The sequence below is a fragment of the Plectropomus leopardus genome, chromosome 7 (genome assembly GCF_026936395.1).
Source record: "Plectropomus leopardus strain MGB_pleo_1.0 chromosome 7, ASM2693639v1, whole genome shotgun sequence".
Lineage (NCBI taxonomy): Eukaryota > Metazoa > Chordata > Actinopteri > Perciformes > Serranidae > Plectropomus > Plectropomus leopardus.
This window is the reverse complement of record NC_142182.1, coordinates 654,543-670,000: the sequence shown is the minus strand read 5'-3', so window position 1 is coordinate 670,000 and position 15,458 is coordinate 654,543. Positions and strand designations below refer to the sequence as shown.

The window sequence follows — 15,458 nt, the reverse complement described above, 5'->3', positions numbered from 1 at the left end:
CGTTCTCCTTCGTGGAGCCAAAGGAAAGCGGCTTGATTTCTTAAAAAAATACAAATAAAAACACGGGAAGAAGGCAATTAGCAACAAAAGAAGAAATGACCCCCAAAAATTAGGAAGAAATTTGTAAAAGGAAAAAAAGAAAGACCTGAAAATTAGTTACTTAAAAAAAGAAAAAGAAAAGGAAAATTAAAAAAACAAGACCTTAAAAAGGTGCTTAAAAATTATTTTAAACAATCCATAGCATTATTTTAATTTAATTTAATTGTGATGAAAAATCAACAAAAACTCTAAAAGAAAGAGATCGCCCAAAAAAATCAGCAAAATTTAAAGGAAAAAAAAACAATTATAATTTCAAAAGGAAAAAAGCCTTTAAAAAAAAGAAAACAAAAACCTTATGAACACCAAAAAGTTTCGTTGATCAAAAGAGTCCAGGTTGAAAAACAAGAGAGTTAAAGTTTTTGAACGTCTTCTTTTAGCTATCTTTTTAAAAATAATTTCTTGCAGTGTGTGGAACATTTCTCACCAAGTTACTCTTTGCCTCATTTTTCATGTTTTTGAAAGAAATCAAGCCAACGTGCTCAGAGTTTAAAGAGTTAAATATTTGTGAAAGGCGTCTGAAAGCAGCAGAAGAGACCCCAAGTTTCAAAGGGTTAAAAAGCAGCTGCAGGATGAGAGGATGTGTGGACTGAATCCGTCTCTGCATCGTCACAAACTGACACGTCCTTCTGTGTCCACCTGCGTCCTCCTGCGTCCTCCTGTGTCCTCCTGCGTCCTCCTGCGTCCTCCTGTGTCCTCCTGCGTCCTCCTGCGTCCTCCTGTGTCCACCTCATCTGATATCTGACGTCTGATATAATCACAGACGCAGTTTTTATTTTAAACATTTTATTGAGCTCTGGGGGACTTTTGCATCGAACAGGATCGTCCTCTGTCCTCACGGGGGTCGCCACCAGAGAAATGTGTTTTCCATCTGCTGAAACTCGTTTGCAGGATCTCATTTAGTTGAAAACTGCTGCCTACACTCGGCGAAAAAAAAAGAAACATTTTGGCAATTTTCTTGACTTTCAAGATTTTTTTGTGAACTCTTGGTGATTTATTTATTTATTTAATTTTGGGGTGATGTTTTTTATTCCTGTAAAGTTTTGGTGATTTTTAAAAACAAAACTGTGATTTTTTTCTTTTGATTAAAAATGTTTTAGTGATTTTCTTTTTTGTTATTTTTTTGGGTGTGATTTTGTTTACATTTTTTGTTTTTTAAAAAGCTTTTAGCTATTTTCTTTATTTTTTGTTATTTTCAGTCTGTCATTTTTTCAGTGATTTTTTTTTCTAAAAACTTCTGTCAGTGTTTTTTTTTTCTTTTTTAAATAAAAAAAATATTTTCCTTTAAAACTGTTTCCTTTTGAAATGTTGCTAATAGTTTTTTCTTTAAATGATTTTGGGGTTTTTTTTCTCTTAAAATGTAAAACTTTGACTTTTTTCCTTTTAAAGGTTTTGGTGATTTTTAAAAAAAGAAACAACTTTTAAATCTTTATGTTTTTCCTTCTTTATGTCGTTTTCTAATAATTGGTTTTTGCGGGGGAACCGAAGTAGGCAAGACTTATTTCTGCCCGAACATTTTTACTAAAAGGACCCTAGCCCTCGTATCTGATTGGCTGTACCGACCAGCGGCAGACATGATTGGCTGCCTCAGACCGTCACGTCTGTCGTCATCAGAAAAGAAGAAGCTTGATTGGCGGGAAGACGGAGCGGAGTTTTAATGGCGGCGCGGTGATAAAAACGGGAGCAGAAATGTTTTACATGTTTAATTAATTATAAAAAATAAATTGGACATTTTCATAGTTTAAAGTGGGGAGTTCTGGCGGCAAAATGGCCACGTTAGTCCTGGATAACGGAGCCTCCTCCGCCAAAATAGGATACAGCTCGGAGAAAGTCAGGTAATGCTAACGCTAATGCTAACGCTAATGCTAACGCTAATGCTAACGCTAATGCTAACAATAACAAACCGATCAGAAACTTTTAACAAACTCACCTGGATTTACCTGAAATGTGTCGTCATAATAAACATTTACGGTGACGTCTCGTGCGGAGGAAACTAAAAGTCAAACTCCAAACAAACACGCTCATTTTTTAAACGTGGAAACTGATCAATATTTCATAAAATAATAATAGTAATAATAATAATAATAATAATAATGAATCCGCAAAATCAAAGATGTAAAGGAAATAAAGAAATGCCAATTTAGAAAAGCCAGTTTAAAATGTTTATTTGTTGTCTTTTTAAATGGTTTGCTGTTAATAAATCAATAATTCAATAAATTAAAATGATAAATTAAACGTTTGGTGGCTCCAAACAGAACTAACTGTGAAATAAAACGGAATTTAAAATTTGTTGAAATTGAAAGAGTAATTAAAAACAATTATGTACTCACATATAGTATTATATATATGTTCCTTTTTCGGTTAATAAAAAACAAAGTGTGAATTTATGTGTTTCTCATGATCCATGTAACCAAAATAACATTTCAAAATACAAAGTGCAAGGTACATTTATATTTATTTATTTATTTATTTATTTTAAAAATATTTAAAAACCGGGTTTAAGAAAAAAATGAAATTAAATTTAACCATAAATCTTTTTGGTGTAAAAATTTGGCAAAATCTCAACATCAAGACTCAGAAGTATGGGAGTTTATTTTTGTCTGTTTTTTTAGCCAAATTGCTTCCTGTATATAATATTTTGCTTAAATAATTTAAATCAGTTATGTAATTTTCATCAGCTGAAACACGGATTGTTTAAAATGAGTAATATTTCTAATTGTGACTCATGACATATCTAGGATCTCAGGACGTTTCTAGAATTTTAGGACATTTTTTGGATTTAAGGACATTTCTTTGATTTTCTTTGTGTCCTCTGTCGGGGGTGTGGGGGATCCTCCTCTGCCTCTTTTTTGATCAACAAGCTCTATTTTGATGCTGTTTTATGTCTCTGACACCTTATGGAGACTAAAAGGACAGAAACTATCACACTATCACTTTATTTTTATTGTACATTAGAAAATGGTTGGGGGGCCACCAGGGGCCCCATCGGGTGCCAGATTTAGCCCGCGGGCCATAGGTTGAGCATCAGTGTCTCAGCGTGACCTTCTGTCTGTCTCGTCCTCCCTCAGCGTCATCCCAAACTGCCAGTTTCGCTCCAAGACGTCCAGATTAAAAACCTTCACGGCGAATCAGCTGGACGAGATCAAAGATCCTTCGGGTCTGTTTTACATCCTGCCCTTCCAGAAGGTGAGACAGAGAGACAACACGCAGAGGACGCAGCGTCCCGTCTGGGCTGCTGTTTCATCGTGTCGTGTCCTGTCTTTGTCTTCAGGGTTACCTGGTCAACTGGGACGTCCAGAGGAAAGTGTGGGATCACCTGTTTGGAAAAGAGATGTTCAAGGTTCGTACTTTTCCTTCACAGAGTCTTTTTCTCTTTGTTTTTGCTCTCCTGATCTGATCGTCTCCTCCTCTACTCCTCCTCCTCCATCTTCTCCTCTGCTCCTCCTCCTCCTCCTCCATCTTCTCCTCTGCTCCTCCTCCATCTTCTCCTCTGCTCCTCCTCCATCTTCTCCTCTGCTCCTCCTCCATCTTCTCATCTGCTCCTCCTCCTCTGTCTCCTCCTCCTCCATCTTCTCCTCTGTCTCCTCCTCTGTGTGCTCTGCCTCCAGGTGGAGTTTGCTGACACCAGCATCGTCATCACCGAGCCGTACTTCAACTTCTCCTCCATTCAGGAGTCCATGAATGAGATCCTGTTTGAGGAGTACCAGTTCCAGTCGGTTCTCAGGATAAACAGTAAGTCCAGCTGAATGCTCCACATCACTTCCTGTTTGAAAATCTTTAAAGAAAAAGCCAAAATGTAAAAATCATAAAAATAAATCCTAAAGAAAAAAAACACATCCTCCTTGATGTATCTTCTAACGGACCTGTTACAGTTTCACGAGTTCAGCTTCTCTCTGCTGCTGCTATCAAAGCTTTTCTGGATTCTTTGGTGTATCAGCTGTTGTTGGTGTGTGTGTTGTTGGTGTGTGTGTATTGTCTGCTGATTGTGTGTTGTTGGTGTGTGTGTGTTGTCTGCTGATTGTGTGTTGTTGGTGTGTGTGTTGTCTGCTGATTGTGTGTTGTTGGTGTGTGTGTGTTGTCTGCTGATTGTGTGTTGTTGGTGTGTGTGTTGTCTGCTGATTGTGTGTTGTTGGTGTGTGTGTTGTCTGCTGATTGTGTGTTGTTGGTGTGTGTGTTGTCTGCTGATTGTGTGTTGTTGGTGTGTGTGTTGTCTGCTGATTGTGTGTTGTTGGTGTGTGTGTTGTCTGCTGATTGTGTGTTGTTGGTGTGTGTGTGTTGTCTGCTGATTGTGTGTTGTTGGTGTGTGTGTTGTCTGCTGATTGTGTGTTGTTGGTGTGTGTGTGTTGTCTGCTGATTGTGTGTTGTTGGTGTGTGTGTTGTCTGCTGATTGTGTGTTGTTGGTGTGTGTGTTGTCTGCTGATTGTGTGTTGTTGGTGTGTGTGTTGTCTGCTGATTGTGTGTTGTTGGTGTGTGTGTTGTCTGCTGATTGTGTGTTGTTGGTGTGTGTGTTGTCTGCTGATTGTGTGTTGTTGGTGTGTGTGTTGTCTGCTGATTGTGTGTTGTTGGTGTGTGTGTTGTCTGCTGATTGTGTGTTGTTGGTGTGTGTGTGTTGTCTGCTGATTGTGTGTTGTTGGTGTGTGTGTTGTCTGCTGATTGTGTGTTGTTGGTGTGTGTGTTGTCTGCTGATTGTGTGTTGTTGGTGTGTGTGTTGTCTGCTGATTGTGTGTTGTTGGTGTGTGTGTTGTCTGCTGATTGTGTGTTGTTGGTGTGTGTGTTGTCTGCTGATTGTGTGTTGTTGGTGTGTGTGTTGTCTGCTGATTGTGTGTTGTTGGTGTGTGTGTTGTCTGCTGATTGTGTGTTGTTGGTGTGTGTGTTGTCTGCTGATTGTGTGTTGTTGGTGTGTGTGTTGTCTGCTGATTGTGTGTTGTTGGTGTGTGTGTGTTGTCTGCTGATTGTGTGTTGTTGGTGTGTGTGTTGTCTGCTGATTGTGTGTTGTTGGTGTGTGTGTTGTCTGCTGATTGTGTGTTGTTGGTGTGTGTGTGTTCTGCGGAGTGTGTGTGGTTGGTGTGTGTGTTGTCTGCTGATTGTGTGTTGTTGGTGTGTGTGTTGTCTGCTGATTGTGTGTTGTTGGTGTGTGTGTTGTCTGCTGATTGTGTGTTGTTGGTGTGTGTGTTGTCTGCTGATTGTGTGTTGTTGGTGTGTGTGTTGTCTGCTGATTGTGTGTTGTTGGTGTGTGTGTTGTCTGCTGATTGTGTGTTGTTGGTGTGTGTGTTGTCTGCTGATTGTGTGTTGTTGGTGTGTGTGTTGTCTGCTGATTGTGTGTTGTTGGTGTGTGTGTTGTCTGCTGATTGTGTGTTGTTGGTGTGTGTGTTGTCTGCTGATTGTGTGTTGTTGGTGTGTGTGTTGTCTGCTGATTGTGTGTTGTTGGTGTGTGTGTTGTCTGCTGATTGTGTGTTGTTGGTGTGTGTGTTGTCTGCTGATTGTGTGTTGTTGGTGTGTGTGTTGTCTGCTGATTGTGTGTTGTTGGTGTGTGTGTTGTCTGCTGATTGTGTGTTGTTGGTGTGTGTGTTGTCTGCTGATTGTGTGTTGTTGGTGTGTGTGTTGTCTGCTGATTGTGTGTTGTTTGTGTGTGTGTGTTGTCTGCTGATTGTGTGTTGTTGGTGTGTGTGTTGTCTGCTGATTGTGTGTTGTTGGTGTGTGTGTTGTCTGCTGATTGTGTGTTGTTGGTGTGTGTGTTGTCTGCTGATTGTGTGTTGTTGGTGTGTGTGTTGTCTGCTGATTGTGTGTTGTTGGTGTGTGTGTTGTCTGCTGATTGTGTGTGTTGTGTCCGTTAGCCGGCTCTCTCAGCGCTCATCACTTCTTCCACTCCAAACCGCCGGAGCTCTGCTGTCTGGTGGTCGACAGCGGCTTCTCCTTCACACACATCGCTCCCTACTGCCGCAACAAGAAGATGAAGGAGGGCATCCGCAGGTCAGAGCGCCGAGCCCGTCACCGCTCAGCTGCACAACAACAACAACAACAACAACAACAAACTGCTTTATTTGTTTGTTTTACCTTCCAGGATCAACGTCGGAGGGAAGCTGCTGACCAATCACCTGAAGGAGATCATTTCCTATCGGTGAGCTCTCCTCTCTCCTCTCTCCTCGCTCACCTATTGTACATTAGAAAATGATTGGAGGGCCACCAGGAACTCTATCAGGGGCCAGATTTGGCCCAGGGGCCGTAGGTTGAGCTTCACTGCTGTAGATGGTCGAAGTGTGTCTCTCTCTAACTTTCAGGCAGTTACACGTCATGGACGAAACTCATGTGATCAACCAGGTGAAGGAGGACGTCTGCTACGTCTCACAGCACTTTTATAAAGACATGGAGATCTCACAGTAGGAAAACACACACACACACACACACACACACACACACACACACACAAAGGCATTAAAATAATTATTGTAAAACAAGCCCTTAAGTAGAATTTAAAAGTCTTAAATCAGTTTTTGAAAAGTGCTAAAAAGGCTAAGACGTGGGATGACCTTGGTTTCTGGATTTATTATTTTTTATAAATATACTATTACTGTTGTTGGAGTATATCCTTTTTTTAAAAAAAAAATATTATTAATTATTAGTCTGATCGGCATTTTGGTGTTTTTTTTCCTATTATTATTATATTACAAACTAAGTGCATCACAGTGTGTTTTTTGTGGTGTCGTCAGGATGAAGGGCGAGGAAAACACGGTGGTGAGGGATTACGTTCTTCCAGATTTCAGCTCCATCAAAAAAGGCTTCTGCAAGGTGAGAAATCACTTTAAAAAATATCCGAGTCCTCGTGCGGTGGACGCCGTCCTCACTGTCCCTCTTCCTCCGTCCTCCAGCCGCGAGAGGAGATGGTCTTCAGTGGAAAGTACAAGACCGGAGAGCAGATCCTGAGGCTGGCCAACGAGCGCTTCGCCGTCCCTGAGATGCTCTTCCACCCGTCAGACATCGGCATCCAGGAGATGGGAATCCCAGAGGCCATCGTGCACTCCATCCAGTCCCTGCCCGAAGGTGAGCCGTTTCCTGCCGCTCATTCATTTCTTTAAGCGGGGCTCCCACAGTCATGGAAAACCTGGAAAAGTCATGAAACTAGTAAAAATCATTAGTCAAATCAAATCATCAAGTTTTTGAAAAATCAGTGAAATGTGTTGTGTGAAATAATTAAGATGACATTAATGTCACATAAGAGTGAATTTATTTTCTGTAGCTTTACTTTGTGTCGACGTGTGACAATGTTTTGGTTGTTTGTTCCTTCTTTTTCTCCGCGTGTGCGTCTCCTTAAACCTTAAATGGCTGTATTTGGTCTTTATTTTGCCACCAACTTTTAGATGGGGGGGGTGGAAGGCATGTTTTCTTGAAAAGTTTTTGGTGATTTTTTTTTTCTTTTAAACATGTTTGGTGGGTTTTGTTGGATTTCCAGATTTTGGACAGTGTCCTTGAAAAATGGTGGAAAGGTTTTGAGCGTTTGTCCGCGTCGGTGCGTGGGAGCCCCGTTTAATGTCCTGGAGTGGTGCAAATGTTCACGAATAATCAGTCTGCGTTTGTGCGAATCAGCTGACAGTTTGTTCTGCCCGCAGAGATGCAGCCGCACTTCTACCAGAACATCGTCCTGACGGGAGGAAACACGTTGTTTCCCGGCTACAGAGAGCGGCTGGAGGCGGAGCTGCGGTCGCTCGCCCCCGCTCACCTGCCCGTGTCCGTCCTGCAGCCTGAGAAGTAAGTTCGGCGTCTTTAGAGTTAACTGATCAATCAGTCTTATTCCATTTCATCTTGGTTTCTCAATTTATCATTTATTATAAATATACCATTAAGCTTTTTGTTTTCTTTCTTTCTGTCTTTTTTGCTTATTTCCTGTTATTTTTCTTGTAAATTTTCCTTTTTAAGCTGCTCGTCAACCTCTGGTGTCTTTGAAAGAAATCAAGTCTTCTTCCTCAGCTTTTAAAGGGTTAAACAAACTGCTCACACAACTTAAACAAAAAGTTGACTTTGATTTAAAAATGTGAGCACAACTTTTTTTGAGACGTATAAACAAAAGTAAATAACCTTTTTTTTCTTAAATAAAACTGAAAAAGGGCTTTTCGGGTTTGATAAATATTCGTCTCCTCTCTTTTTCAGACATGAAATATACGTCTGAGCGACATTTTGGTGTTTTTTTTCTTTCTATTTTATTTTTGTTCTTGTTATTTTGTTTATTTGGCATGTTTGGAATAAAGATCCTTAAAAAAGAAAACTTAACAATGCTTATTCCCACAAAACAGGAACAGATCGTTTTTGCTCCATCGATTTTCGACCTTTTTTGAAACGTCGACGTGAGTCGATATTGTCGTAATGATTAAAGGACTCGTTTAGGGGAAAGATGTAAATGTGACCACGGTTTGTTTTTCATTCACGGCGTCTCCCGTCTCGTCCTGCAGTCCCATCTGTTACGCGTGGGAGGGCGGGAAGCTGCTGGCTCACAGTCCCGACTACGACGAGGTCGTGGTGACACGAGAGGACTACGAGGAGAACGGACATTTTATCTGTGAGGAGAAGTTTGATATTTGACTGGAGTGAAACTAACGGCTGCAGATTGTTTTGCATCGTCACGGATGTGAAAAACATCGCTGTCTTTATGGATCAGAAGAAATAAAAGCTGCAAACTCGCCTGCAGGACAAACAGGATCTGCGTCTGCAGTGCAAACTGCATTCAAAAAACAAAAATCTTTCTTTTTACACTCGCGTATGTGCTGATCGGCCTCCTCACAGGTCAACACGTGCACTTCGGTTATCAGAGTTTATAACGACATTTTGTTGAGACGACTGGTAACTCATGAGTATGATTTTAAAAAATGTTCATAGAAATATTTCAATTGTCAATTAACATTTAAATATGCGTCGTCTCCTCCTTGGTCTCCTATTTTTTTAAGTTTCTGTTTTAAGTTTTGCTATTTTTATCTTTAATTTTATCTCCAGTAGCCTACGAGAGACCCTCAGCAGTTTTGGCTTAAGGAACAAAATCATTTAAAACTGATTTTTTTGTTCAAAAAGTAAACAAGAATATTACTTTCTAAGGAGCAAAGTTTTACCCGTCTTACTGGAACGCATATGCAGTTTGGGAGGGAACTTCTTTTCTCCTTTAAAAGTGAACTTGAAAAGTTTTGGTGATTTTTTTCCTAAAAGTTTTTGATGATTAAAGAAAAAAAAAGTAAAGAATTTTTTTTTTTTTGCGCCTCACAGCAGGAGGGTCTCAGGTCGAAGCCGGGTGGGGCGGGGATCAGACCTGCGGCTGTGGCCCCTCTCTGCACGGTTCATGTTCTCAGAGTGGGTTCTCTCCGGGTTCTCCGGTTCTCCGGTGACTCTAAGTTGTCTGTGAGTGTGAGTGTGAGTGTGTGTGTGTGTGTGTGTGTGTGCGTGCGTGAGAGTGAGTGTGAATGTGTCTGTAACGAATAAAAGAATTTTAACTTTTTGCTTTTTTGGTTTTTTTTCTATAAAACTTTATGACTTTATTTATATTTATTTATTTATTTTACAGACGTTTGGGCTAAGCCCCCGATGTCCTCAAATCCTAGATGCGCCCCTGCTGTAAAATACTCTTTTTCAGTAAAAGTTATGCACTGAAGATGTTCCTTTAAAGCACGTACTGCATTAGTTTAAGTTTTTTTTGTTTCTTTTGTGCTCTTTCTTTTTTGGGATCCAGCTCCTCACGGTCTGCCTTCGTGCACGCGCATATGTTTAGTTTCTTTTTTCTTTTACATTTTATACTTTATATTACTACCCAGAGCCAGCATTTGTTTTAACCCTTTTTTTAATCTGCCATTTTGGAGCATTTTTAACATTTTAACTTGAACTTTGACTTTTCAGATTGTTTTTGCTGTTTTAGTCAGAGCTACTTTGGTAAATTATCTGAGCACTTCCTCCTTGCTCCTCTCATCCGGGTACTCTCGCTCTGTTTCGGCGGGAATCGAGCCAAACTTCGCTAGCTTTGTTAGCTTCGCTCGCCTAGCTTCATTCAGTTAGCTTTGCTCAGTTCAGTTTTTATTGTTAACAGTTGAGTTTAGCCGATTAACCAAGGAAAGCTAAACGTCTGAGTAGAAGTCCGCGTGATTTAAATAATTAACTAAAATCCAGCTTTCTCTTGATGATATTTGTGGAAACTTAGCTGGATCCGTTAGCAGCGCTCGCTAAGCTAATGGTGGCTAACGGTTAGCTGGTTAGAGGACTCCATTATTGTGTCTGCTCGGTTTAGTTTAAGTTTAAGATTAAGCTCGACAGCGTTAATTAAACCTGACTGGAAAAATGGCAACAGGTAGAAGACAGATAAAGAAAAAATATCCAGAAGAAAAATCAGATCTAAAAGTGTTTGATTTTAATAAAGAAGATGCAAAGAAAGACCTGAGCGGCTCAGAGGACGATGTCAAAGAAGGTAAGGTTAGTTGGCTAGGAAATATATTCACTCAAGTACTGTATTTAACTACAATTCTGACATATTTTTACTTTACTTGAGTATTTCCATTTAGTAGTACTTCATACTTATACTCGACTACATGTCAGAGGCAGCCTAATATTGTACTTCTGCATTTAACTCAAGTATTTGACCACTTTAGTTACTTTACACATTCAGAATATTAATACCAAAAATAAATAAGTTTATACATGATGATGAAATATGGATTATCTCTTTAAAAACTAAGCAAACAGGCTTGATATCTTTCCAAAACATGGGGAAAAGGCCAAAAAAGTTGCAAGAACTGGTGAAAAGTTAAACAAAAGTTACCTGAAAATAGTTTTTAAAAAAAAATCATTAACAAGAAATTAGTGATAAGTTAAATTTAAAAAAAAAAAAAAAGAAATTTTGTTATAAAAACATTAGCAAGAAGTTAGTGAAGAATTACATGAAGATTACCTGTAAATAAGTTAAAAAAAAAAAAAACATTAGTAAGAAAATGGTAAAAAGTGAATTCCCCGAGAATAAGTTGAAAAAAACTAAACTAAACTAGTAAGAAAGTAGTGACAAGTCACAAGAATATTACCTGAACAAAGCAACAACAAATAAACATATTTCTTTTGAAAAAGGTGAAAATAGATAAAAAGGTGACATTCTTCAACTGCATATTTTTATTCAATACTATACATGAGCAAATGTACACAGTACACTGCTGCAACCCTAACTGTTATTTTACATTAGTGAAGATGTGAGTACATGATCCTCCACTGCTGAGGGACATTTTTTACAAAAAGCCTAATGACATTAAGTTTAAATTTTCTTGTCACAAGATAATACTCCAAAAGTGGACAAGTCGGCGAAGAAAAGACCTGCAGCTGACTTTGAAGAGGACGGCGCCATGTGTGCTATGGGGTATAATACTGCTTTGTTTCAGCTGCAGTGATTTCCTGTTGAAAGTATGCTGATGCTGAGCAGCAGCTGACATTTGTGCAGTCCAAATCACTTAACCTGCTGTGTTTGTGTCATGAAAGTAACATTTCTCTCTCCGTGCTTTCAGAAATGAGGTACAATCTATGTTGGATAAATTTGGAGGTAAGCAGCTCTTTTTAATCAGGTATTTATTAATCTGAATAATTATGCTGCGCATAGTCCTTTTACACTAAATTATTAGCACTCATACATTTGAGCAGGTTGGCATTAACATGGTGTTAAATTAAAAACACTGTGTGGAAATAAAAAAATCTTGTTCATACTCTGCAAAGTAATAATACCCAAAAGTACTGCTTTGGTGTCAGTATGAGAAACTGTGTTCTTTGCTTCCAGCTGATATCAGCAAAGTGATGCAGGCCAAGAGGAAACGTCTGGAGAGTCTGACCAAGAACTACATGAAGGGAAGCCAGCACAAGCTGGAGCAGCTGTGGAGCACACATCACAACCAGAGGTTTGAGAAACCAAATCTAAATCTGTGGGAAACAAGGTCACTGCTTCAAGATAAGGAGGCAACAAAGCACGACGCCAGAGTATATGAAGTGGAAAATTAATTGCAAAGTAAAAAATAAAAATAAAGAGCTGATAAAAGTGACAGGAATATGAACTTCAATGAACACTGGGGCAAAATAAATAATGTTCAATCTTTTGAGATAATTTTAAAGACATGGATGCATCATAACTCAGCATTTTGAAATCTTAAAATTGCTGTGTTTGAAATATTTGTGTGTGTTTGCAGGCAGAGGATGACTCAGCAGTACTCCCAGCAGGTGTCCACAGCGCTGCAGCAGTGGGAGGCGGAGGCCCAGCGAGCGGAGGAGCAGGAGGAGCAGCTTAACGTTTGTTCACCTCCTTGTTTGATCGGTTCAGTATGTCCACAGGTTTGATGCTCTGTGACTTCTAGTGCTGCATTTCAAAGAAAAAAACCTCAGATCCTGTTGAGGGTTTGATCTCATCCTCACATGTTCATTCTAACTACAGTCTTTACGCTGAAGGCTTCACTGACTGCCTAAATCTGAGCGCTCACATGAATCTCAGGAGCATGTTTGTGACTCTGCAGCCGTCGTGTGCTCTCTGTGCAGAGTCTGTTCAGGCAGCAGCAGAAGATCCTGCAGCAGGCCAGAGTGGTGCAGAAACAAAAGCTGCAGACTGTCAGAGAGCTCTACGAGCAGTTTGTCAAGGTCAGGCCTTTAACACCTGCGCTTACACTGTCGAGTGTTTTCAAACGCCATATCACATTCTGCCCACAACTGCAGGAAATAATCCCTCACAAAAACCTTCTGTGGAGATGTAAAGTCCCTCCCCTTCCTGTGTCCACCTCTGGATCTTATTAAGGAAAACAATATGCATGGAAATCACAGGTCATTTGTTGGTCTTGTTTGAGGAACATTTTGCAAGTCAAGAAAGTGTCAGTTTGTTGTAAAACTGCTTAAAGCCTCTGGGAACCCAGATCAGCAAAAACTTTGTCAATATGTCATTTAGGGTCTTAACGTATGACAAAAAGCACAATACAAAGTCTTCACACCAGAAAACTGTGTAAGTAATGTTCTCAAAGTAAGGCCTTAAAAACTCTTACATTCGGAACACAGTCTTAAATTTCTTTTTTTTTTTACATTTTTTTCTCGTCCTTTCACTGTGCTGTTGCTCGGCTACATCCTGCTTACACACACAAGGAATCTGACTTGGTGTTTTTGTGCGAAACAATGAACACAGAGGAAGAATAAAATTAATAACTTTAAATAGAAAAAGATGTAAGATAAAATATCGAAAACATGAAAAATTCAATATAAAGAACACAGAATGTATGTAGCAAAGGTGCAACAGAGGAATTGTACAGTTGTGCAGAAGTTAATTATCAGTCTGTCAGTGAAGGTCGCTGTTTTTGCTGTCCGCCGGCCCTCGTCCTCGGCTCTCTGCTCTGTGGCGGCGGCGTTAGCGGCTCAGCGTGGAGTTCCCGACAGCACAAAGACCGTCTGTTTGTAGATTCATAAAGTGTACCTGGATTCATGTATATATATTCATATATATTCATATATTCATTCCTGGTATCTGCAGTGTCCGCTGTGAATGTCTCTGAATTGTTGAATGAAGTCACACTGCGGCTGTCTGTGTTTGTCCTGCAGAACATGGACGACATGGAGAAGAGCCACGATGCTTTCCTGCAGGGGGCGCAGCAGGAGCTGAAGAAGGAGATGGCCACGCTGCAGAAGAAGATCCTCATGGACACGGTGAGCGCGGACAGTGCAGCTCGGGCTGATCTCTTTCAGTCAGGCGCTTTGACTCACCTCTTAAATCTTCGGCTGTCGTGTTAGTGATTGATTTCGAAACTTTGTTATTGCAGCACAAAGTAAAAGAAAAAAACGAATCACAGACGTCACGCCAACAACAAAAGTCTTTATTTAATTAGGAGATATTTAAGTTTGGTAACGCTGTTGTCTTTTTCAGTTGGAACTGTTATTTATAAAGATACAGAGAAGGGGTCAACAGTCCATCGGCCTGGCTGATTTTTGGGGCTGATATTTGGCATTTTTCAGATTATCTGGATCTGCATTTTATTTTAATGATCACTGATAAAGTTAATCAATTGAAAAGTGAAAAGAAAGTGTCAGCATGGGAGGAACTTTGACTTTGTAAAACCTCAGGAAGATATTTTTATTCATTTTTTATTTACGTTTTTTAGTAAACTTTTTTCCTTAAAAAGTTGTAAAAAAGAGTGTGTTCAATGTTGAAAGTTTCAGTTTTGATTAAACTTTTGCTAAAAGCATTTAAACAAAGTTTTGTGTTGGAGTTTGTTTTATTCTAAATTCTACATTTGGACAGAAAGTTTTTTATTTTTATATAAATTCATTTCAGCTCCAAATATCAGTTATTGCTCTCATTGACTAATAATAGTCGCTATCGGTCCGATATTGGTTTTTCAGATCTGCGGACGCAGCAAAACAAATTATAGCCGCCTGAAAATCTCAGCATGAGTTTAAGGGCCAGATCCAGAGAGAATAGTACAGAAATATCACGGCGTATCCGCTTCGTTTCAGCACGTTATCCACACAAGAATGAACAGTGATACCGGCAGCTGAGCGCAGTTTGTCCTTTGCGTTTATTTATTATAATTATTTGTTTATTTCATTGTGTAAGCAGATTTTTTCCCAGAGTTTCAGGCTTTTCTGCGTATTTCAGAACACAGATTGGTTCAATCAAAACAGAAATCAACAAGTTTGCTAATGTCATAGTTCCAAACAGTTGCCAGATGCGTACCTGGACGTGTCAAGTCAAGTCAAGTCAGTTTTATTTATATAGCCCATTATCACAAAACATGGTTTGCCTCAGAGGGCTTTACAGTGTACACGTGTCAGCGTGACGTCACGGTGATTCGGTTTGTAAATGTCCCCGATGAAGGAGGGCAGAGTAAATGTGCCGCCACAGAGAGAACTCACTGATTAAATGGAAATATGAGGTCAAAATGCAGATGACGAAAAGCTAAAAAATACCGACAGAAGGAAATGAAATGCGTCACAACAGGGACATGATGTCACGTTTATGATGTCACTTCCTCTCGGCTCCTCATTCATGTTGTTGTTGTTTGTTTCCACAGCAACAGCAGGAGATGGCCACAGTCCGAAAATCTCTGCAGTCCATGTTGTTCTAGCCCGAGCTCTGTTTCCAGAGAGACTGTGCGCTCTGGTTCAGATCCTTTGTGATCGCACATTTGTTTGACTTGTTTATTGAGAAATATGAATAGCTGAGGTTTGACTGCAGTTTCATTTAAAGTTTTCTCTGTAAGAATAAGTTTGGAAACGTTTACAGTCTGTAAACTCAACAAGTTTCAGAGTTCTGTCAAAAACAAAGCTGTCTTTATTTCAGGGCTTTGTATGAATTAATAAAGGTGCGGTCTGTGATTGTCGTCCAACACTTTCTGTCCAAAGCA

General features: G+C 39.7%; 3 protein-coding genes across 11 annotated transcripts in view; all 3 read left to right on the top strand.

The window, feature by feature from the left end:
* The window catches only part of LOC121938974 (protein FAM3C-like), a 10,226-nt gene extending 8,887 nt beyond the window's left edge, over positions 1-1,339 (top strand). For 3 of the 4 annotated variants that reach the window (XM_088079528.1, XM_088079530.1, XM_088079529.1), the window contains one exon: positions 1-1,339. This exon is cut by the window's left edge and continues 777 nt beyond it. The gene's annotated coding sequence lies outside the window, so the exon portion shown is untranslated. The other variant, XM_088079531.1, reaches the window with a different exon arrangement.
* Positions 1,340-1,710: 371 nt separating this feature from the next.
* actr6 (actin related protein 6) lies at positions 1,711-9,568 on the top strand. Of its 2 annotated transcripts, none has more exons than XM_088079522.1 (11): positions 1,711-1,931; positions 3,165-3,282; positions 3,368-3,436; positions 3,705-3,828; positions 5,931-6,066; positions 6,158-6,214; positions 6,375-6,473; positions 6,804-6,882; positions 6,963-7,134; positions 7,701-7,839; positions 8,239-8,486. In XM_088079522.1, the coding sequence occupies exons 1-11, from the start codon at positions 1,864-1,866 to the stop codon at positions 8,255-8,257; spliced, it is 1,080 nt and encodes a 359-aa protein (XP_087935648.1). In that variant the 5' UTR covers positions 1,711-1,863; the 3' UTR covers positions 8,258-8,486. The 2 variants fall into 2 exon arrangements, with proteins under 2 accessions (XP_087935648.1, XP_087935647.1); XM_088079521.1 differs by lacking the exon at positions 8,239-8,486 and adding an exon at positions 8,538-9,568 and having other exon boundaries at positions 1,712-1,931.
* Positions 9,569-9,712: 144 nt separating this feature from the next.
* sycp3 (synaptonemal complex protein 3) lies at positions 9,713-15,429 on the top strand. Of its 5 annotated transcripts, none has more exons than XR_015776913.1 (8): positions 9,713-10,525; positions 11,377-11,458; positions 11,604-11,638; positions 11,870-11,987; positions 12,273-12,372; positions 12,616-13,541; positions 13,657-13,761; positions 15,126-15,161. XR_015776913.1 is itself a non-coding variant. In XM_088079524.1 (8 exons), the coding sequence occupies exons 1-8, from the start codon at positions 10,399-10,401 to the stop codon at positions 15,177-15,179; spliced, it is 720 nt and encodes a 239-aa protein (XP_087935650.1). In that variant the 5' UTR covers positions 9,713-10,398; the 3' UTR covers positions 15,180-15,429. The 5 variants fall into 5 exon arrangements, 4 of the variants coding, with proteins under 4 accessions (XP_087935650.1, XP_087935652.1, XP_087935649.1 ...); XM_088079524.1 differs by having other exon boundaries at positions 12,616-12,714; positions 15,126-15,429; XM_088079526.1 differs by lacking the exon at positions 12,616-13,541 and having other exon boundaries at positions 15,126-15,429.
* Positions 15,430-15,458: the final 29 nt, after the last annotated feature.